This window comes from Rosa chinensis, chromosome 2 (genome assembly GCF_002994745.2).
Source record: "Rosa chinensis cultivar Old Blush chromosome 2, RchiOBHm-V2, whole genome shotgun sequence".
NCBI lineage: Eukaryota > Viridiplantae > Streptophyta > Magnoliopsida > Rosales > Rosaceae > Rosa > Rosa chinensis.
In genome coordinates this window covers 51,626,093-51,650,472 of record NC_037089.1, presented here as the reverse complement: position 1 = coordinate 51,650,472, position 24,380 = coordinate 51,626,093, and the positions used below count along the sequence as shown (strand labels likewise).

At 38.7% G+C, this 24,380-nt stretch overlaps 1 protein-coding gene and 1 long non-coding RNA gene across 2 annotated transcripts; one reads left to right on the top strand and one right to left on the bottom strand.

Moving 5' to 3' along the window:
- Positions 1–648: 648 nt before the first annotated feature.
- On the top strand, positions 649–2,022 carry LOC112186297 (arogenate dehydrogenase 2, chloroplastic). The gene has a single exon (XM_024324655.2). The coding sequence runs from the start codon at positions 701–703 to the stop codon at positions 1,853–1,855; it is 1,155 nt and encodes a 384-aa protein (XP_024180423.1). The 5' UTR covers positions 649–700; the 3' UTR covers positions 1,856–2,022.
- Positions 2,023–11,142: 9,120 nt separating this feature from the next.
- On the bottom strand, positions 11,143–12,946 carry LOC112183477. Its single transcript, XR_002929914.2, has 4 exons — positions 12,857–12,946; positions 12,141–12,291; positions 11,872–11,942; positions 11,143–11,454 (listed from the first exon to the last, which is right to left on the bottom strand). It is a non-coding gene; the product is annotated as an uncharacterized LOC112183477 (long non-coding RNA).
- Positions 12,947–24,380: the final 11,434 nt, after the last annotated feature.

Below are 24,380 nucleotides of genomic sequence, written 5' to 3'. Positions count from 1 at the left end.
TCCACTTTATTGAAAATGTTTTTAATAATGATTCTTAAGAGTTGAAAGAGTTCAAATGGAAAAAACATTTGAAACAGTAAATAATACTCTTGAAAATTTCATTTATCTCGGTCATAAAAAATGCAAGTAAATTATTGCAAGAATAGCTTCGAGTTTAACAGCATCTCCAACCGTCAAATTGCGCTTGAAAGCTCCAAAAATACAAGTTTAAGTGGGGAGATTCTATTGGCCCAGCAAAACAAAAAGTAGGAGATTCTAATATTCCATTGATGTTTTCATGCTTTTGCTGATGACTTCAACACGTTTCAAATCTGTGCTTGCAAACAAGAAAGAGTCAGATGCACTATTAAAAAGAAGGTCACATGCGAGTAACTTGCATTCATTATTTCCCAGCCAAAGCCAAATAACATAATCCTCATTTTCAGGGCATACTACTGTGGGAACCATTTCAGAGATTTATTTTCTATTAACGAATTTCATTTTAAAATTAGAAAGAAAAAAAAAAAACAACACCTTTCCTATTTTTTCACATGTACAATGGCAATGACAAGTTCAATTAATAATTTGAGGTGTTTAAACACCATTTCCTCTTTATATTCCAGAGCCAGTTTCGTGGACTTCGCATTGCTTTTCATTCCAACATCTCAAGTTTTTGACTCTCCCTCTCCCTCGCTCTCTGTCTTTGTTTCCACTTTCTAAAATGCTCTCATTCTCTTTCACTCAAACCAAACCTTCACTCCTCCCTCCAAATCTCTACCCATCTTCTCACTCATTCTCTCACTCTCTTCTCCCACCTCTAAAACCCGACAAAAACCGGACCCATCTTCATCTCCAAAGCCTAACAATCCAAGCCATCGATGCTGCACAGCCCTTTGACTACGAGTCTCAACTCAAAACCCACTACCAAAAATCCAATGCTCTCAAAATTGGCATTATTGGCTTCGGCAACTACGGCCAGTTCTTGGCCAGGTCCTTCGTCCAACAAGGTCACACTGTCCTCGCCCATTCTCGCTCTGACTACTCCAAACTCGCCCAAGAAGTCGGCGTTTCGTTCTTTACCGACCCCAATGACCTCTGTGAGCAACACCCAGAAGTGGTTCTCTTATGTACTTCGATTATGTCCAGTGAAAAGGTAATCAAAACCTTCCCATTTCAGAGACTTCTTCGAAATACCTTATTTGTTGATGTTCTTTCAGTCAAGGAGTTCCCAAGAGACTTGTTCCTCAATTACTTGCCTGCTGAGTTTGACATTCTTTGCACACACCCAATGTTTGGTCCACAGAGTGGTAAGGACTCGTGGGTTGGTCTTCCTTTTGTGTATGACAAGGTTAGGATTGGGGATTGTGGTTTTAGGCTCAATAGGTGTGAGAAGTTTTTGGACATTTTCGCAAGGGAAGGGTGTAGAATGGTGGAAATGTCGTGTGCCGAGCACGATAGGGATGCTGCAGGGTCACAATTTGTCACACACACAATGGGGAGAGTGTTGGAGAAATTCAGATTGGAGTCCTCGCCGATTAATACTAAAGGGTATGAGACTTTGTTGAACTTGGTGGAGAATACGGCTGGGGATAGCTTTGAGTTGTACTATGGGTTGTTTATGTATAACAAGAATGCAATGGAGCAGCTGGAGAGGCTGGACATGGCATTCGAGGATCTTAAGAAAGAGTTGTTTGGGAATTTGCATGAGGTTTGTAGGAGACAGTTGTTTGGGAGTGCTGAACGGGTCGAAGCCTTAAGAGAAGAAGAGGATGCAGAACCGCAGGAGTTGCTTTCGACTGGTAGTCAAATCGGAAGCAATGAGGATCGTCGGAATGGTGCGCTAAAAAAGGTTACGAAAATGGTCATGCTTCTCTGAATTCAGCTCCTGTGTATCTAAGATAATATGCCTAATGTAAACCTAAACCGTTTCTATGGCTGAAGAGCTTGTGGCTCGTGGTTGTGTATGTTCTGTTTCTATTTTCTAATGAAGAAGATCAGTGTTATTGCTTCTGTGCAGATGATAATGATGATCTGAATTATTGAGAGGATGTAGTTCTTCACTGCGGTAATGCATATTTTCAGTTAGGCTATCCATGGCTTTGTGAATCTTTCTACTCTTTCTTTAATTACTTATGTCAACCATTGACTGAATCCGATATGAGCTTGCACATTGCGGCACATGCTCTTTAGACTTATAATCCGATGGAAACTAAATCGAATGTGGTGTAGCGTTGGATCCAACTCATAGTAAACTATTGCAATTTTGCAATATAGAAATACCAAGGAAAATTAGAGACTGGAACTAGAGGGACTTAAACTTGAAAAATAGGGATGCACTAGACTAGGAGGAATCACCAACAAGGTCCACACCGTTAAATGAGGAATACTTGAACATTAAACAAGCTGTAACCTACACTCAACCGCCAAGGGATAGTGGGAGCTTTCAAAGAGAATTAATATCTAACAATAATGGGTGACCGATCGAGTGTTTTAGGAAAGAAAATCAGTGTTTTTTTTTTTTTTTTACGAAACCTAAAACACAAAACCACGAGGGACACCTCCCCCAGCTGATCCAAATGTAACGCTGGGGACACAGACAAAGGGAGGCAGAAAAACCAAATAGAAGGCTCAGGCTAGCCATGAGCTAGATCAGCTAATTTATCAGCCACAAAATTGGCCTCCCTGTGCACATGGCGGAAAATAACACTTTGAAACTGCCGAGACAAACTAAGGATATCCTGTACCAGCACTCGAATACGCCAGGGACTGAGCTCCTGCCCTCCAGACAATCCAGTAAAATTTTAGAATCCCCCTCAACCACAATATGAGAATTATGATGGTGAAGCAGTGCCGTGTGGAGGCCGTCACGAAGTGTAGTAGCCTCAGCCACCAAAACACTTGCCAGCCCTATGGACTTATTCACTGCCACTAGCGAATTACCAAACTCATTGCGTAAAACAAACCCAATAGTAGCCCTGTCATGCCGAACCGATCCATCAAAATTCAATTTCACGCAATTCAAGTCTAGAGGGTGCCATTTAACATAGAAAGCCTTCGAGGTAGACGACGGACTAGCTTTAGGATTCACCTTAGAATAATTAACTCCTACCATGATCGCAGTAAAGAAAGTACGTTGAGGAAAGGGTTGCTTCTGCTAGAAGATAAGCTGGTTCCTCGCAAACCAAATGGACCAACCTAGTAACAGGGCATGCTGAAAAGCCTCCAAAGGAACCATTCCATGTTACTAGGTTGGTCCATGTGAGTGGAGAAGGAAATGGCGATAAGGCCCAGACTTGAGACGAGAAGTCACATTGAAAAAACAGATGTGAAGTAGTTTCTGAAGCATGGGAATAGAAAGGGCAGAGAGCTGGGACATTGGGATGATGCAAGGAGAGGCGGTCCTGTGTTTTCAATCGATTCCTGAGTAACAGCCAAGCAAAAACTTTCACTTTAGGAGGGATAAAAGGTTTCCAAATTTTAGCTAGTAGGACAGCGTGAGAGCGGGGAGGCTTATGCTGAGATTGCAGCCAAGAAGTGCTCTTGATGGTGAAGGAGCCAGAGTCATCTGGACCCCAGACAAACTCATTAGGCGTCGGCGTAATTGGTAAAGGGGTGGCAATAATTTGATTGACCACCTCCTCTTGCAGTAAGTGAAGCAAAGCTTGTTGTTTCCAGGTAGAGTTCTGAATAAACGAGCTAACCTTGAGGTCTCATTGTATAGCATGCTGCTGCGATTCGGGAATGAGGGTATACAATGGAAATGGGAGAACCCAATTAAAAGACCAAAAGAAAATTGATTGCCCATCACCAACAATCCATCGTATTCCCTCAAGTAAGAGCTCGCGTGCATGCAAAATACCTTTCCAAGCTAACAAGTGGGTCAATTTCTTGTTAAGCGTAAAAAAATGAGAATTCCTATGATATTTCTGTTTGACGATAGAAACCCACCAATTATTAGGCTACGTAAGAAGCCTCCATCCTAACTTGGCAAGTGCAGCTTTATTAAAGACCGCAGCAGGCCTTAGGCCTAAGCCACCCGCTTGCTTAGGCAGAGTAGTTTGCTCCTAAGAAATAGGGGAGTGGGAATTACCCCAAGGGAAACGCCTACATTCTCTATCCAAGCGGTTAGTGAGCCGTTTAGGACACTTAAAGCATTATAAAATATGATTAGCTACACCGTAGAGATTGGATTTAACAAGAGTAAGCCTACGTCCATGTGATAAAGTATGAGCTTTCCAACCTGAAAGTTTTCTTTGCATCTTGCCAATAAGATCATTTAAGTTAAGCGGATCTTTCCAACACACAATATTATGGATGCCGAGGTACTTACCAATGGAGGTATGATGCTGGATGCCCAAACGAGCAGCCAAATCCCTCTTAGTAGAAGCTGCAAGATTAGAGGAAAAATAAATAGTAGATTTGTGGTAATTAACCTATTGACCAGAAGCTTTAGAAAAAATGATCAGGGTATTTAAAACATTCTTCGCTGCAGAATGAGTGGCTCGCGCAAAATTAAGACAATCGTCCGCAAACAATAGATTCGAAATCCTCACTCCATGTGGAGAAGTAAGAAGCCCTACATGGGACCTCGGCTTAGTGCACAAAAGATTAAGCGTACGAATAAAAGGTTCCATTACTAAAATAAACAGATATGGTGAGAGGGGGTCACCCTGGCGGATACCCCTAGTGCCCTTAAAATTACCAACAGGATTGCCATTAAGTGTAGTACCCCGGAAATTCGTTATTATTTTCTAAAGATTTTCCAAAATTAATGTAGTGGTTGTTGGTATGAGTATGTGGTTCGTGGATAAAGCGGAAGTATTTTGGACGAATTTTTATTCGAAAGGTATGGTTTTAGGGCGGGTACGAAGATTGACTTTTTATACGTTGGGTTTATCAGAAAACTTCATTCACAAAAGTCATAGAGCGCATCAGTATGAGTTCGTGGATATGTGGAACACATAAATTGGAGTTCATAACAAGAAGTTATGGTCAACGAAAGTTTCTACTAATTTTGGAAATTACTATAAATAGGAATTTCTAATTTGGTATTTTCATAATTGACATTTTTGGAAATTTTCCACTTCCGGAAACCTAGAAACGCTCTGTTCTCTCTCCTGAAACGCGGCCGACTCGACCCTGACCCGTGTATCCGACCCATCCAGCAGTTGGTTTTCCTGCGACCTCCGGCCTTGAAACTTGGACAGACTTCTTCGCCTCCACCGTACGCTCCTCCCTGTGGCATCCTCTAGCGACGATTTGCACCATGCGCGGCACTGGAAGGCAGTGACTTTGAGTGCTGTCGAACCCGATCGGTTTTCCGATTTCCGACGACGGCGGGGCTTCATACCAAGCTTGTAGAGCTCACAGCAGCCTCCTCTGTCGATCCTTGGTGGTTGTTTGGAGCGATTTACGTTAGAATCGGTTCAACTCACCGTGAACAATAAGTTCTATCTTTGGACGGCGATTGGCGGCGATCTAGACAGAGTTGGCTTGAATCCCATGTATTAAAGTTTCTCTACTTAGTATTCTTGACATTTTGGACGGTTGGATTAGTGTGGTTTTAAGTTTTGGCTGGTGGTGGTTGTGCCACTGCCTATGGTGGTACTTTGGAAGAGTTCCGGCTATGTATGGAGCAGTTTCTTGTATTAGTTATCATCTGCTCATCGATACGAGCATTTCGATATATAATACATAATTTTTGGAGATCGTATGAATATGTCATGATTTTTACGGTTTCGGACTGTTCGATTATTCGATCCATGAGGAGTCGAGCATTCGATCGACTTGTGGTTTTGACATATCGATCTTAGAAGTATTCCGAAGACTTTGGGTGGTCTCGGATGAGATTTTGCCTCGACTAGCATTACTTTCAGGGTTGTTGTTTGATTAGGGGATTAAAACTTTAATCACTTGGTGATTCGTATACTGATTTGAGACCATTGGTGATTAGGTGCTTCTCAAGGTTATTTGGACGAGTTAGGTGAGAGTGTTAGTTCGGTTCTGTATAGAAGACGCAGCAAGATTCTGAAGTTAGTAATCTCACAATGTTCATTTGCGAACGGAGTTGCCTTTATTGTTTTGAGAGTTATTTAGTTAACTACAAACTATAGTTGGTATTAGTGGCATTCCTGATTTAATGACCAAGTGTGTGTCTATATATATATATATATATATATATATATATATATATATATATATATACGTGAAATATGTATATTCTTATGGATTGATGGGTGATTTAAGCAATATGTATGATGGGTTTCATTCTATTGTTTTGAGGCTTGGCCTTTCGGGAAACATTGTTTTAGGAATTGAGAATTTCTATTGTTTGAAAAGTGTCAAGATTTGGTGTGAGTTGCTTTAATGTGATTTGAACGTTTTGATCTAACGACCAGGGGTTTGAAGATCTGAGAGTCACAGGTGGTGATTTCTCCATTTGATTTTATTTAACATTTTGGGTCTAGAGTGACTTGCTTAATGTTTTGAATCTGACGATCGGAGAGGTCGAATGATTCGGAGGTCTCTCCTTTTGATTTGGTTTAACATTTTGGGTCCAGAGCGACTTGCTTAATGTTTTGATCCGGTAACCGGGGAGGTCTGATGATCGAAGGTCACGGGGTGACATCTCCTTTTGAGAGTTGAGTAACATTTGGTCCTGAGTGACCGCTTTTAAATGTTTTGATCTAACAACCGAGGAGGTCTGAGGATTCGGGGTTGATGGGAGTGACCTCAGGCATATATATCGGGACTTCAAGCATTTGGTCGGGTGAGTGGATACGATCAGTTAGAGCTCTAGTATGTTGCCATTGTACATAATGGGGAGTAGTGAGGAGCTACTTGATGCTTATGAGTATGTGTTTTAAAAGGGAGTTTCGGGGATTCTAATGTCCAAGTGGGACTTGTGATCATATTTAATTGTCAGGGTTTCAATTAATATGATTTGTCACGAGGTGACTTTTGCTAATTTGAGAACGTATTTTAAAAGGGAGTTTCGGGGATTCTTTCTTTTAAACGTCCAGGGTGGACTTGTGTATCATATTGAATTGTTAGAGTTTCAATTATTATGATTTTGTCATGGGGTGGCTTTTGTTGTTTTCTTTTGGAAAAAGAATATTGTTTTGGGAAGCATGGTATGTGTTCCTTTTTCTCGAGTTGAGAGGTTTTCCTCGTTTTGGTATGAGTTTGGTGGTTTTCTATTTTGAGTTACTCATACGAGTTTTCATAAGCTTACCGGGTTTGTTGTGTAACAACTCGGTGCACTATTTGACAGTGTATGGGTTCATCCTGCAGGTCAGAGAAATTGTGATTGAAACTGAGGTAGCATGCTAACAGCTTTACAATAGGAAGCCAATTTTGTGACTTTACCATTATTAAGACTTCCGCTTGTAGTAAGTTCTAAGGAGCATTTACTTATTATTTTGTTGTGGCAATTTAATTTGTAAACTTGTGTAATATATGACTCTGCGGAGCGAGTATATATTAACATTGTGGGTACAGGGCATCAGTATGTACTTGGTTTAAAAAGGAAAAAGTTTTTCAGGTATTTTGTACTGATGGCTGAATCATCACGCATGTATAATTATGAGATTATATATCGATTTTTAAGTGTGTTTAAAAATCGGGGCGTGGCATTAAGCAAAACTGAAAAGGAAGCGGAATATAAACAAGTCTGTATTAAGTGAATCCTAGAAGGACTAAAACCAAAACTACGCAAGCAGGCAAAAAATAATCCCAGTTGAGCAAATCATAAGCTTTTTCTCATTATTGCCGAGATAATGGTCTTAAGAGTCATGAACGGAAACAAAGTATAAACAGCAAGATTTGCAACAACTCGATCCAACCGTTCCTTAATATCAGCCTATTGCTTATTAGTCCAAGTAAACGCACTACCAGTATAAGGCAAAGAAATCAATCCCGCACTATTCAAAAAGTCCTGAAATTGCACCATATAACGATTTATAACACGAAGCCCACCCCGCTTTTTAGCACTATTCATTATACAATTAAAATCCCTAATAATAATCCAAGCCTCAAAAGAAGGAACATGAAGATTTAATAAATCAAGCCACAACCCATTCTGCAACTCTTTCTGAGGATACATATACAAAAACATGGTAAGCCAAACAGTACCATTCAACACATTAGTGCAACAAATATGAATAAAACGAGGATGTTGATCAAGTACATTAATATTAAACATATTATCATTCCATAACAGGAACAAGCCACCACTATGCCCAACCGGAGGGATGCAAGCATATTTACAAAACAAAAGTTTAGGAACTAGTCGAGAAGTAGCATCCTCATCCAACATAGTATCTATTAAACATAACACATCAAAACGAAGCAGATTTCACAAAAAAATGGCTTGAGCTAGAAAACTCTATCGTGAACAACCACGATAATTCCATCAGAATATTTTCATATAGTTTGGTCAGGGGTGTAAGGTTTTGCATCCATATTTTCCAAAGAGTCTCGTCCTCTCTTCCTAGGACTGTGGAAAGGAGGAGTAGGAGTATCCTTCAAAGCATCAGCCAAGAATCATTGATTTGAATAGATTTCTCAAATCCAGGAGCCATATCCTCCTGAATCACGTTTTGCACAGATTTATTAACTAACAGAGGAACAGTAGGCAATGAAGTAGGATAATAGGAGCATGTAACGACGTATAACTATGTGCAGACACATCAGACTGAACAGAAAGTGAATCAAAAGACATAGCTTCAGTGTTAGAAGACATGATAAACGAAGAAGAATAAGATGAATAACTTACCTCCTCAATGTCAACATCCTCATTAAGATCAACATCATCATCCAAATATGCATCATCCTCCTGGCCATCCTCAGCTGCCATATCACCAGCAAAAGCATCCTGGTCATCATCAACTGGATGAGCAGCCACCAAAGCATTGTGAACACCATCAGGAGGAGGAGGAACAATGGCCAGCAGCTCGGGATCCTCCGGAGCCACCACAAGTGGCATATCAGTGGTCGAAGTTTCTGGATTAGGTAAAACTATCTCCGGCCCTTGGGCATGCAGTGGGAGAGAATCATGCATCGAACTAATGTTCACACCGAACTCCTCATTCATATTGCGAAGCACATCAACAAACGAGGTATTATCCCGGACCTCAGCATAAGAAGGAGGTTGACGTCTATGATTTACGGGTGGGGAGCCCCGAGTGAGTGCGTGGAAAGCCCAGTCCCCGTGAGGGTTGGCTGGGTGAACAGTGGGCTGATCATCAGGTCGATTAGCAAGGAAAAACATCTGGGCAGCCGTAGTATTCGGGCCTCGAATCACAGGAAAAACCAACAAGGTTTCATCGGGCACATTAGTAGGTAGAGGAGCAGTCAGCTTTGACGACTCAGGTATAGTGATGGGCTCACCATCGCTACGAGGAAGCATGAGAAATTTACGCCCTTTGGAGCTCTCTCTGGGCATGCCCCAATAGGATGATTGAACCCGCCACAAAAGAAGCAGGCTTTGAAAATTGTTTCATAATTGAGATAACTCAAGTTAATCTTATCAGACAAGGGGTCAGCCCGTAACCTCAATGCCCGAGGCTGAGTTTTGGTCAAATCCAATTCTACTTGCACGAGTGTAAAGAGAAGTATCCAGATTCAGGGAGTCCAAATCTAATCTGCAAAATTTTCCCATAGCATTGGCCGTGAGGATAACCTTCTCATCCTCCCAACAATGAGGGGGAAGGAGATGAAAGTGCACCCAAATAGATAATGTTGAAAGAACAGAATGAAATGGACAAAAAATTGGTGACCAACACTTTAACTCAAAGATCTGTCCCGTACAAACCAAGGTTTGATGGAGAGAATATAGATGAGATCTTCTTCGTGCGTGAATTTGACCTTAAAATAGTCAGGCCCAAAAGAGGTAATCTAAAAAGTTCCCAGAAGGTCTCTCTAACTTGCCATACAGCGAGCACAAACACTATTAATCGCAACTTTCTGGCCAAAAAATTGACCAACTAGGCATAGCCGACCTTGGTCTGGGGCCAAGTAAGAGGAAGGAACATCAAACAAATCTACCAAGGGTAGAGGCGCAGTGAAGTGGATAGTGGTTGTGCCTCTTCTGATATAAGTACGAGGTGAAGGTGGACATTGACTCGAGTGGCCCGAGAGAGACTGACGAGTCCGACTGGACCCTTTCCTGAAAGGAACTGGAACAGAACGATAGGCATGGGAAGGAGATGACCGGTAATTAGGAATGTAGGGAGATCTGATATGAGAGGATTGAGGGGAGAAGTGGGATGGGGAAAGTGGATGGGAGACCATGATTACTTGAACAAAACAGCCAGAAAGACCATGACAACAACAGAGTGAATGGGGTAAGATGGTATAAATAGAACCCAACACTGGGCAAAACCCTGCCACGCGTAACCTTGGAACTTGCATCGCAAACCCATCTGAGTAAAAGGAAGGAAGAAATCAAGACACTTTGACAACAGGAAACCGCTAAAACCCTAATCGGAACCCTAGTACCATAGCCCCATCAAAACCCAAGAGAAAGAGAAAACGCCATATGTGCATAGGAAGATTAAGTGTAGCCAAATCAACGAAGTATAGTTGCCATCGTGTCGTCCAGGGTGAGAGTAGAAGGAAAGGCCAACAATTGAAGCCATTGGATTTGTAGGTGAACCTTGAGAAGGAAAAAACATGATCTGGATGCAGGTCATAGATAGTGCCAGCATCATGATGGGAAGGAAGACCCACTGGGGTGAACAATAGCCATGCAAACCAATAGGAAGAGTAGTCTGGAACCGGATCTAAAATAAGCCCCCACGCCTATTGGTAGAAGATTAGGGTAGATGTAATGCAAACAACAGGCCCAGTAATCTCATTTGGGAAGGAAAATAGGAAGAAAATCCAGATGATGATCCATGATGACCAAGGAACACAACGAAGAACGAAGGTCGGTGGTCTATGGTCTCTAGGCATAACTAGAAGGTTCTTCCTCGAGCATGTAGGATTTAAGAAAACTAGCAATGGTACCCGCGCTTTGCCGCGGCATTTGCTGTTGCTAACCATGTACAATAATGTATGATATAACTGATTAACTGAGTAAGACTTTATTTTTGATCAAAGTGATAAAAGAAGATATATCACACATTTAATAGGAATAGTACAGCAAACAGTAATGCTGAATATAAGAGAGAGTTTCCTGACTCCAAAATTGTTTGAGTTTACAAAGCCTTAGCCTCATTCTTCTTCAGAAGAGTTGCTAACGTTACCAATATCTTCCATTTCAGCAACCTTGGACTCCTTCACCTTAAGCCTAGCCCTAGTGATCTCATGCAAGTTTCCTTCCATAAGTTTCACATGCTGTTTCAAACTCAATATCTGTGCTTCCAAGGAATTCAAAAAAGTTTGTCCTATGTTTTCAGAACTCAACATGCTTCACTAAATTATCACCTCGTGATATAAGTTCTTTCCCAATCTCCCCATATTTTTGAACCTCTGCATGAGTACACACGATTCAATTAACAACAGCCATAGCACAAACTTCCCCAACAATTGAAGGAAATTTTGAATCAAAGAATTTGGCCCCTCCAAAAGTTACAAAAGAAGTCACAAATAGCTTTTGCATGAAACAAACATTTCTACAAAGAGATGAGCATATGCATACACTACGAATCGCAAAACAGCAAGAACAACAATCAATCTAGGCTCATGAGAATTGTATATGATGCATGTAGCAATTGTCAATAGTATAATAAAATTACTCTTGTAAATTGAACAAATATTTTCAAATAGAATTGTATATGATGCAAGAGATTCATGAGTAGTAAACAGATTCTTTTCCGAAAATAGGGCACAACATAAGCACTTTATATGGCTACAGTAAGATGTCATTATGGAGAGCATAGAGATTACCTCCAATTGTGCAGCTGCCTCTTTATATTGTCATTTTGAAGCCATCACTTAAAGTTGTTCAACAGCAGAGGCTGCCATGTTAGAGAAAAAGTATTACCATGAGAATGAATTTAACTTTGCACAATTTTCTTAGAGTTAATATATATCCCCTAATCAAACTAACTTTGATACGAAAAGGTAATGTCAATACAGTCCAAACCATTGTAAGAGTAAGTCATTTTACCAAACTAACTGATTAGAACTTAAAAAGACTAAATATAGCAACTAACCTAGCATGGTCAGACTATGAAGAGCACTAATGGTGGTTTGTTATATCCTTCTTTGCAAAATCTAACTTTTTAATGTCACAGCATATATCTTGAACCATTGTCTCACTCTGCTCAGCCTTTTGATTTCTGGACTTCATATATGAGTTCCTGCCTTAGAAGATCACAAAAGAAATACCCTGAATACTTGATGAATCTAAATACTCTGTTAAATAGTCGTAAAAACAGGACATAGAAACATTAAACTCCAGAACCAATCTATTCGGAAACATCATAGAACAGTTTTTTGAAAACATGTATAATAAAAGAGGAACACAAACAATAGAAGCATTTAAGGGCTCAATGCCAATGTCATCATGCTTTCTCTGCTGTGATTCTTGCTCCATTCTTACTACATTATCAAGCTCCAAAATTCAATAAACATAAACCAAACAGTTCCATTATCAAACCAAAACTGTTATATCAGATTACCAATACAAAGAGACAGAAACTGCACAAAAACTGGAAAAGCAGAAATACTAAAAGCAAGAACCTAAGAAAATTGTGCAAAAACATAGAGAATACAAACGATTGATAACCATTGAAACATGAATAGAGAAAATCAATAAAGATGTAAACTATCTGAATCAGTAAGAGAACAACATTCACAGAGTATATATATCAACATGCTATTTTCATTGTTTTTTTATGAAAGGAGGTTGTCAAATAATGATATGTACCTGTAACTGGAGTCTCTTGCTAGTCAACATTATCTTGTCTTTGATGTTTGAAGTTTTGACTTTTGCTCTTTCCTTGCTTCATCCAAATCATCATAAATAAGCTACAATTAGATGATTGTCAAAATGATCAGCATAAATATACAATAAAGAAAGTCTACAAAGAAATATCAAGAGATTGTTGAAAAAGATGCAAATTATAAAAGTGCATTTACTTTAAATTGGTGTTGAAAGACCTCCTTGTTTATTTGAACCACTGATTCTTGAATCTTGGCTTGTACAGCAACAATAGCAATAATGTGTCCACGTGTGTTTTCAAGTTGTTTGATATGTCTTAGGTTTTTCTAAACAGAATGCATTCTTGTTGTATGAGATACTGCAAGCTTTTGATCTGTTCCAACAATGTAAAATTAGAGAGTAACATATAAGGCTAGTAATCACAGGAAAACGGTTAACAGATAAATAAGGAGATAACAAAACTTGGTAAGAAAATATACTGTAGCACGAAGCTGTTCCTCAGTTGAGCAAAACTCTGTTTCTCCTGCTTTTTTCTTGGCTTTGGCAATTTCAATGTGCTCTTCCTGTAGAATAGAAGTAAAAACCATTAAATAAATATAAAAAATTGAATCAAAGAACAAAATTTACTAAAAGAAAATCAATACATATAGAGCAAAACAATTTTTTTATTTACATTTTGTTTGCCATTTAGTCTTCCCAATCTTGAGCGCATACTAACAATACGGCCTCCTGCAGATGAATGCTTCATCAAGGGGATCAGAGCTTGAATCATATTTTTCGTGCCATAATAATTTGTAGTGCACATGTGAGTTTTATACTCTACAGAAATATCAAAGCTTTGCAAACACAGGGAGCGCATAGACAAACACACACACACACACACATATATATATATATATATATATCTTGCAACAAAACAAAGTAAAAATGAATGGGTATATTTTAAATACCAATGCAAATAGAGATATATTTGCAACCTATTTTTTGTTTAAAACACAATACACGCTGACAAAAGAAGAAAGCAGAAGAGAGAAATTACCCTCACTCGTTAGCCCACAAAGACTGAAGTTTTATAAAGAAAACCAAGATGGGTAGCATTGGGTTGTGGAGTAGCTACAGTGAAACTTCCAATGGCGAAACCATCATGGGCCATTGTCAGAGCCGAGCTTCCCAAAGCCCCTGATCTCTTTGCTGAGCGCTCTGTTTCTAGAAGTGAGTCTTCCTCCTCTCGCCGACGTGACCTCGTTTTCGTCGTCAATCCTTCAGGTCTATCTTTCTGTATTTCTCTCCGTTTGTTTTTGGTTTTGGGTTGTCGTTCTTTTGAGGATTGGTGAGTAGAGAAGAAGATAAAATGGATACACAGCAATAGCCGACTCTAGAACAGAAAAGAAGATAAGATCGATGCACAGCAGAAACCCCCCAAAAAAAAAAACAAAAAATCTCAAAGGAGGGCAAAATCGTCACTTGACTGTCCTATGAACAGTACCTGTGTGAACAGCTTACAGAAAATGGAGGGCAGAACCGTCACTTTACTGTTCTATGAACAGTACATATTGAACAGTGAACTCATCTTTGGTATATAGTAAATGAGTGTTTTGAGCAGTGACGGAACCAAAATTTTTTATTTCCTGGGGCACAAAAAAAACAAAATTAATAATATCAAAACATTAAAAAAAATTTGTATATGTAATATATATATATATATATATATATATATATATATTACAACGACACATAATTGTCTTCGACGAGATTTCATTGGTGTGAAAGCCACATGAAAAAGATAAAAAAGAGAGCTAGAAGAAGCCTACAGTATGTATATTAGTATTGTATATTAGAAAAGAAAGCTAGAAAAAGCGAACACTACGTATATTAGTATTGTGTTGTATGGAGATTTGTACATTGTCCCTTTTATATACCAAAAGAAAAAAAAAACAACATATTGCAAGTCTCGAACAAGGGACCTGATGTCGACAACAAAAGTTGCTGGACCACTATACGAAATTGGCAACTGGTAATATATGTAATCCAAGTTGTATTTGGATCAACTTTAGTGGGTGGCTCCGCCTCTGGTTTTGAGCGACACGTTAAAAAATAACAAGAAGATGAAGAATATGAATGTTAAGGGTTCATTGCTCACTGCTAACGGTCCATACCAAAAAATGTTGGAAACTTGAACATTATGAAGCTAATGTAAATAATTAACCCAAGCAACTCTCAACGAACGAGGAATAGTAGGAGCTCTAAAGCATGAAGGAGAGTCAATTTATAACTATCATTGATGAAAAGTATACTAGAAAGAAAAATAAGTGCTTTGAAATTTGAATCTCAAGTCAAAATTTAAAATAATGAAAAAGCCTTAAACGATTAAGCCAAACAACCCTCGAAAACCGTCAACTCAAGAGAGATGGTAGGAAATCTAAAGGAGACTCGATGGAGTGATTGATGACAAGTGTTCTATGAAGGAAAATGAATGCTTTCAGTCACACATGAAAAGGCAACACAATATATATATATATATATATATATATATAAAGAATTTGAATTTCAGGGGCTCATCGTATACTATTTACCGTCTACACCGTCAATGATGAAAAGCTTGAACATGAACAAATCATAAACAATTAAGCCAAACAATCCTCAACCGGCAATAGATAGTAAGAGTTCTATAAAGAAAAAGAGTTCTAAAAGAGAGTCAATTTCTAACCGTAAATGATGACAAGTGTTTTAGAAAGAGAAATGAGTGCTTTGAGATCCAAGTCAAAAAGTTACAAGAAGGAAAATAACAAAATAATTAAATGTCAATGGGTCATTGTACAGTACTAATGGTCCACATTGTTAAATGCATGGGGAAACTTGTACATTATGAACAAGTTGTAAACAATTAAGCCAAGCAACCCTCAACAGGGGAGTAATAGTAGGAACTCTAAGTAAGAGTTAACTTCCTTGATTAATTAAATCCCAACCCCCCCATCCCCAACCATAGTTGAAAGTGATTGACTATATCATATAATAAAGTGAAAGTACACAATATGGGTGACCTCTAAGTGGTCGTTGGTACCAAGAATAGGTGACACTTATTTCTTCTGAGAGGCTTTCATAATACTAGTTTGAGCTATGTCAACATATATAGGTATGGTGGGACTAGGATGTAAACTCATAAAAAGAACAAACCACAAACCACGTCAACCTAAAAAAAACCCACATAATTTAGATGAAAAAAAAAAAGTTGTAGTACAATTGAGCAAAATCCCAAGAATATATGTTGGAGAATTAAAGTTGTGGTTCAAGATATTAAGCATCTAGCTCAGCAGTTTAATTACATTGTCTTCCGACATATATACCGAGAAGCCAACTTTGTTGTTGATCATTGATTACCCGTATTTTTATACGTATAATTATTTCTAAAACACTAGAATTAAGTAAATCCTTAAGTCAATTAATATGTAATTAATCTATTTTTATTTATTTTATAGGAAATAAGCGGAGTTACAGAAATCGAGATAAAATTGTGCAAAATTGTGCAAATCGGAATATTTAGTAAATGGACAAGATGGACAATGAAGTCAAACATGGTCATTGTCAATGAGAATGCGGAACCTGCTATACAAAATGTCGTGGGCATGTAAATTGCAACATGCAGCACCTTAATTAAACCTGGATTTAATTAAGCTTTGGTTTCAATTAAGGAAGGTTGCTGCTGGAATTCATACTAAAGCCCATTAGCTAATCACTTTTTGACACATGGCAGATAGTTGAATCGATCATTATGAAGACCAGCCAGAGCTTTATCTTTATCTCTCTCTCTCTCTCCGAATCGGAGCCATCCATTCTATCTCTCTCTCACACAGTATCCATATATATTCATTCATTCTCTTCTACACTCTATCAATCACCCTAGCTAAAACAGTTGCCGCACCACCAAAAACAGAGGCAGCCCTTTGGGCTGCTCTCTTCTCCCATCTTCTTCCTCCATTTTCCCCCTCTTTTCTTTATAATTTCTTTTGAGATTTGAAGAACTACTCACACAAATCTTCAAGGATCTATCAAGGAGCTCAATCTCTACAAGATTCAAGATTTGAGTATTTTGTGGGGTTGTAATTCAAGGCTAGTCATGCTAGCTTCATAGCTATTTGTGACTATCTTTGTTTTCTCCTACACTTCTCTACTCTTTGTTATTTGAATTATGTAATTTTGATGTTCATGAATATGGGTTGTGAGTAGTTACTTTTGGGAGCTAGGGTTTCTGACTCTAGCTCAATTTTGATGTAATTGACATATTTTTCAAGTGATAAATAATGTATTTTCATATGGGTGCACTCTGATTACTATGTCAATTGATTCTTGATGCATAAATTTTAGGGAATTGACCACTCTCTTTGTTATGTTTTGAGATTTGTGTTGTGTGATACAATTGGTGGTTCTTTTGTTCACTAGCTTCATGTAATTAGTGTGGTGTGTCAAGTAGTTGCTTAATCGAGAATTAATGATTGCCTAAGTTTCTATTTTCTTGTGCCCTTTGCCTTTAATCCTAGATGTTGTGGCCCTAACAAGGCATAATGATTAGGGTTAAAGAGTTCATTCTTGCCTTAACCAGAAGAATGGATACCAAATAAGAGAAATTGACTTAGTGGCCTTAACCGGCATTAGGTAGAGAACTAAGTAATCATTAAATTTTAGGTTGTAACTATTGCATGCTTAAATCCCTAATTTCTAGAGCTCTAGGCCTTTAGTTCATGTTTTGGTAGCCCTAGTAAGGTACTAACTCATGAGTTAGAGAGTTCATATTTGTCCTAACCGAAAATGTGAATACCCTTAAGGAAATTCGGCTTAGTAGCCTTGACCGGCATTAAGTACGGGATTTGGTTCTCATGAAGATATGTTTGTTTGCTTGAAATATGTTCATTCATTGAAATTGCTAGAGAGCGATCCCTAGTGCCCAAAATCTCTCTATCTTATTTTTCTTCATTTTTAATTGTTGTTGTTCATTTAGTTTTTTGGCTTAGCATTTTAGAAAATTACAATTACAATTTCAAATGACAATTTCTATCTCATTGTAAATAGCCATCACTAGGCTCTTAGTTTTGATTAGGGTTTGGTGAAAACCAAAGCCGAGCATTGCTAGGGCTTGGTGCCTTAGATTAACATTTTTATTTGTTTTCGTTTTCTTTTCTTTGTTTGCTAAGTGTCTTTATTTCCGATTACCTAAGGATTGTGGGTTAGTCACTAATCTCCGTGGTACGATAACTTTGGGCACAATATTTCCTTATCTTGACAATGATACATACGCATGCGTAAATGGGTATCAAGTCAATCATCTTGCATCCTTAGCTCATCAATCTCAGAACTGTCGGTTCTTTTGCCTTCCCCTTTCTGTGTCCCCAGCATTCCATTTGAATCAGCTGGGAGGGGGAGTTAGTAGTGGTTTTGTGATTTAGTTTTTTCTGTTGTGTTTTTGTGTCATAAAAAAAAATCCCAAGAATATATGTTGGATTTGAGAAGACATAAGACCATATAGATCAACCCAATTAGATCAACTATAAATGCACCAGAGCAGAAGAGAATAGAGAAAAGTTGAAGGAGAGAAGCAACTTCATTGTATCCTGCAAAACACAATGAATCCAACTCGAAATATCCAAGGTTTGAAACTATATATAAAAGCCTCACAAATTAACTAACTCTTTCTCTCCTTTCAAATACGCAATTAAATTCAATTAAGAATAGGGAAATTTCTAAGAACAGTACAAGAGGTTTGGACAACTGAGAACTAAGGTTTATATACTTTACAAAACTGAAGAACGATGCCTGGGCTTCAAAACCTGACCCAACATAAGTACATGTCGTTCGTTAGTCCGTTGCAGCCCAAGTCATTATGAGTAATTAGAAGGGCACATCTGTATTTTCTCTCCTAACCTTATTCGATACTTGAGTCCAGCTGTGCGTAACTGAAGTCAAAACCCTTTGGCTCCCTTTTGAATCTTACCTTTGTCTTCACCTTCTGGGCTAAAACAAAGAGAGCAAAGAATTAAGTTAGAGAGTAAATAGGAAAGGTGAGCTTTTGCAGAAGATTTGATTCTCTAATCCAATCCTTTTGGAAGAATGGGCAATTTCTTGAGGTATTTTAGGCTGGATGGGGATCCACTCAACTATGCAGGTATGGAAAACGTGTTCATTTTAAGGATCCCTTGTCTTTTAAGGGCTTTGTTCCACGAATGGTGGTTTTGAATGGGAAGTGGTCCAAAGTTTTCATCTTTGTTTACTTAAGTCAAAGTGTAGTTGTCTAGGGTTTGGGGAGTACTGTTTATATGCAATTGTTTTTCGTCTGTCGCTTTTAGGTTATTTAAATCCCTCTAAATAAACAATAGTTTCATAGTAGGTAAATTAGTTGGGAAGTGAAACTTAATGGGATTAAGAATTCAGATTTGGGATAGGTTTGCTTTGATTAGGGTTTTGGGGTTGTTAGGCTTTTGATGTTGGAGTAAATGAGAAATTAGGTTCTGTTGAGGATTTATGATTGGACCAGAAATAAGTTGGTGAAGTACACCCAGAAACCTTTAATGAAAATTGAAACTGACATTGGAAGTTAATGACTTTTTCTGTTTTTGAATTTTGTTATCTCTGTTTGGAAGCTAACATTCAATTGTACTGATCGAAATTTGCAGGCACACAATGGTTCCTAGTGGCCATTCACCATGGGGGTAGGTTTAACAGTAAATCAGGGATGAATAGGGTGTATAGGATTGTTGAACCAGTTGTGTGGGTGGATCGAGTTGACCTAGATAAGCTGTCTGTAATTGGGTTCAATTATTAGGCATTTGATTTGGGATATATTTCAGGCCCAATTAGCTATTGTTTAGGATACCAGGTTTTGAGGAAAGGATTGGCAATCTGCCAATTGTCACTGATGCTGACACTTTGGACATGGTCCAGTTTATTCCAGGGGGTTATGAGGATTTTGGACATCTATTTGGTGACTTATGTTGGTATGAGGCATTTCAGTGACTGGGAATTAGAGCACTTTGATGAAGATCCTGACCACTTGTCTTACTTTGGTCACTTTATTAAGATTTACCTCTAAGATGAAGAAGATGTAGTTCCACAAGAAGCTGAGGTTGAGGAGGAGGTGCAAGCTGAGGTTGAAGATGAGGTTGAGATGGACAAGGTGCTTGGATTTGAAGGATGGAGCTTTGTTGAACTAGTAGTACATGCTGCTGATAGACTAAGACAATCTGATGGGCCCAGTAGTGGGTCAATGAGGCAATCAGGTATTGGACCAAGTAGTGGGTCAAGGTGGCAACCAGATATTGGGCCAAGTAGTGGGTTAAAGAGGCAACCAGATATTGGGCCAAGGAGGCAACCAGGCAGTTCAAGGAGATAGAGGTGAAAGGACTGGGCTAGTAATGGGCCAAGGATAAGGTTAAGATCTGGTATTCACATTAGTGAGCCATCTAAAAGGCATGCACATTCTGTTCCTACTTAAAATGTGATAGTCCCCAAAGGCAAAGGGAAGAAGAAAGTGGTTGAAGAATCTGCAAGAAAGAAAAAGGTTGGGAGACCTAAGAATAGGCCATATGACACTCGAAGTGGAGATGAGTGTAGTAGATCTGTCCCGAAAGAGGAGTTCAGTTCTGACTGTAATGATTCAGATGATCCTAGCTACGATGGAATCAGAGACAATAACTATGAGTTGGACGCAGAGGATAATGAGACATTGTTTGAGAAACATGTTAATGGTGATACTAATGGGATACCAGAGTTTGATGAAATAGGATTTGAGGAAAACATAAGTGATGGTGAAAGTGTAGAGTCTGATGGCTTTCAAAGTCTACATGAGTCTGACAGTGATGGCCAAGATATGGAGCCTTTTAGCTAGGGTTAAAGATAAGAGGAGATTCTTAGGTTCGACTAAGTTCAATGAAAAGATTGATATGAAGAAACCGAGGTTTGAGCTTGGGATGATCTTCCCCAACTCCAAAGTGTTCAAGCATGTAGTTAGGAAGCATGTAGTCCTTACCAAGAAGGAGCTAAGGTTTCCTAGAAAGACCAAACACAAGTCTTGGTGAGATGTTATACCTCTCCAAATTGCCCTTTCTAGCTTTATGCAAGCAGTCATTCTGATGATAACCCCACCCTCCAAATTAGGACTTTTAGGCCTAATCACACATGTAGCTCAATTGCAAAGAGGGTTTACCATTGCCATGTTCCCTTTATGGCAGAAGAATACAAGGATTGGTTTATGGCTGATTCTAAGTGGTCAAATGAAGTAATTCAGAATGTTGTTAACAGGGACTTAGCATGGAAATAGGGTATTAGCTTTGTTACAGAGCTAAGTCAAGGGCCACTAAGATGGCACAGGGCAGCTTTGAAGATCAGTGCAATCTTCGATAGTCCTATGCTTATGAACTAAAGAAGATAAATTTAGGTTCAAGTGTGTGGATCCAGACAGAGCTTGAAGGGGAGATCTGTAGATTCAAGGGAATCTATATTTGCATAGCAGCATTAAGAGAGGGATGACTTGTAGGCTGTAGGCCCATCATTGGCTTGGATGGCTGGCACCTGAAAGGTGTTCACAAGGGCCAGTTATTATTAGTAGTTGGCATTGATGGCAACAATGGGACGTACCCCATTGCATGGGCCATTGTTGAGCAAGAAAGCAGGGACTTTTGGACTTAGTTTCTCTCTTTTATGAGGGAAGACTGGGAAATATGGAGTTCCAGACATTATTGCTATATATCAGACAAACAAAAGGGGCTGGAACAAGTAATCAAGGATCTATTTCCTCATGTAGAGCACATACACTATGTCAGACATTTACACAACAAATTCAAAGGTGATGGCCACACTGGATTGGAGTTGAATCAGAGGCTGTGGGCAGTGGCAAGAGCAACCACAATGAATCAATATACAAAGGCAATGGAGGAGCTAAGAAATGTTTCATTCAATGCTTGGCCATTGGTGTGCAGACAGGTCTGCCAAGAACTGGTCAAAGTCTCACTTTGATGTGAAGTTTAATGTGATATTCTTCTAAACAAGCATAGTGAGTCTGTTAACAAAAGTATACTCGAAAGCAAGGAAGAAGCCTATATTACCCTGTTTGGAAGACATCAGAATTGCATGCATAGTGAGATTGGCCAATAGGAGAAATTCAGCTCGAAGATGGAAGGGCAAGGTTGGTCCACATATTGAGAAACTATTGAAGAAGAATGCAAGTTGGGCCAATGAGTATAGGGCTAATAAGTCTACTAGTGAACGGAGGTTTGAATCACAAGGCAGGGAGTGGTATGTGAGACTGGAGTGGTTGCTCAACACTCTGTACAATTGGATACAAGGTCATGCACTTGTAGAAGATGGGATCTCTGTGGATTGCCATGTGGCCATGCTATTTCAGCAATTTACTACAAGGACTGGTCGATCTCTAGATGATTATGTGTCATAATGGTATACTTAGCAAAAATATATGGAGGCTTATCAGGTGATGTTGCATCCCATAGCTGGAGTTTCAGAATGGCAAGTTATAGATAGGAAGATTGCTCCTCCATTGCACATAAGGCAACCTAGAAGGCCTAAGACAAAAATGACTAAAGAACTAGGTATATTGGTACAATTTGTTGTGTTGACTTAAAATCTAGCATTGACTTACTGACCATTATACTTGACTTTGATGTAGGTGAAGAACCACCACCTGCTGTAATTGAAAAGTTACCAAGGACTTATTATTCTCAAGTGACTTGTGCAAGATGTAACAAGAAAGGCCATAATGCTAGGACTTGTGAAAGATGGAACCAGGTATAAGAACTGAAATTGTACAATGTATTCTATGTGGATTGTGATGCAATGTCTGTTATGATTTGAATGTCGATCAACACATTTGTTTGTGATGGAGTTGTAGGTTATTCCCAATGTCTCTGATGTGGTGGAAGAAGAAAATGGCAATGATGTGATGGAAGAAGATAATGCTCAACAACAAGTGCCTTAGCAAAACCAAGCTCACCCCCAGACTCCTAATCAAGCACCACTGCCCACTCAAGAGTCAAACTTTCCAGATGCAGGACCTGTATACTCTCAGGCATCATCTGTGTAAAACTTGAACAATCACACCAACCATGGAAATGGGAATGTCAACCTCAATTTCAATGTCAACTTAAATGTCAATAAAGAATCTGGAGTTGATAACAACAATTCTATGCTTTCTCAACAAGCCCACAATGTTGTGCAAGGAAATTCTTCGGTAGCTTTTGGATATTTTAATGAAATTTTTGGATGTGACATTCACTTGGTATGTATTTAGATGATTGATGCCTTATTGTATTGTTAGTGTACTGTCGCAATGTCACAGGTTACCTCTGTATTACCTGTAACTTCTGGCAAGAGATACAAGATGTTTGCAGGGAGAATTAGGAATAAGCCAAGGAAATCAACTAGTCTTGCTGCAACATCTGGTACAAGCAATGATAATATTCCAGCTCCAAAGAACCAACTACAAAGGAGATTGTGGAAGCCATGAAGGGGTGCTATAAACCAGCTGTTATGGTGGCATTTGTGTTCTCTGTTTTTTTTTTTTTTTTTTTTTTTTGTGTTTTGGAACTTTGCAAAAGCCATGCTTTATATACGCTTTTGTGTAATAGTTGGATTTTTTTTTTAATTTTTTATTTATTTTGAACTATGTCAACTGGCAAGTTCAAAGAATGTTGATTCCCATATTTTAATTTGTTTTGTTTGTTTATCAGTTTTGGTTTGATTTTTGTTAAATTTGGTCCCAAAATAGCTTTGTTAGGTAACAGATTCTCTATTTTTGGAGGAAAAAATATTACTTTAGAGGGAGCTAATGTGATGTGGCCATGTGTATGGTACTAGATTGGTGGGAGAGTAGGGAGATCAGACAGATTTGCCCTCATAAAATTGATGGAAATCAAGCAGACTAACAGTCAAACTGACGACATGTACTTATGTTGGGTCAGGTTTTGAAGCCCAGGCACTGTTCTTCAATTTTGTAAAGTATATAAACCTTAATTCTCAGTGGTCCAAACCTCATGTACTGTTCTTAAAAATTTCCCTTAAGGATACTGAAAGAACATCGGTTTGGAAGAAGAAGAAGAAGATAGGAAAAAACACTTTGCTTTGCAAATGGAGGAAGAAGAATGGTGGTATACGTTTTGGAAAAAAAAAGAGGCAGAAGTTGGTGTTATCTAGAGACACCCAAAAGCTGTACTCTAGATAACGCAATCTAAGAAGGTCGAAAAAGAAGAATGGTGCTATGTTGCACCATTAATGGTAGTACCTCTCGACAACAAACACATAATAGCTAGTTAGTAATTCTTACGTAATATAGTACCACCTAATCATATAAAACACATGGCCCCTGACAGTTTAAAAAGAAAGATTCACTACCTAAGTAATTTCATTTGATCGATGGTTATAGGAGATGCCAAACAAGAAGTAGAAATCTTGGAATCGATACAATAAAGTTGGAAATTTAGGAGCTATAAACTTGACGTCTTGCAACCTTTAT

What these genes read in the sequence shown, in the direction of transcription:
- LOC112186297 (XM_024324655.2), top strand. Translation starts at nt 701, where the DNA reads ATGCTCTCATTCTCTTTCACTCAAACCAAACCTTCACTCCTCCCTCCA.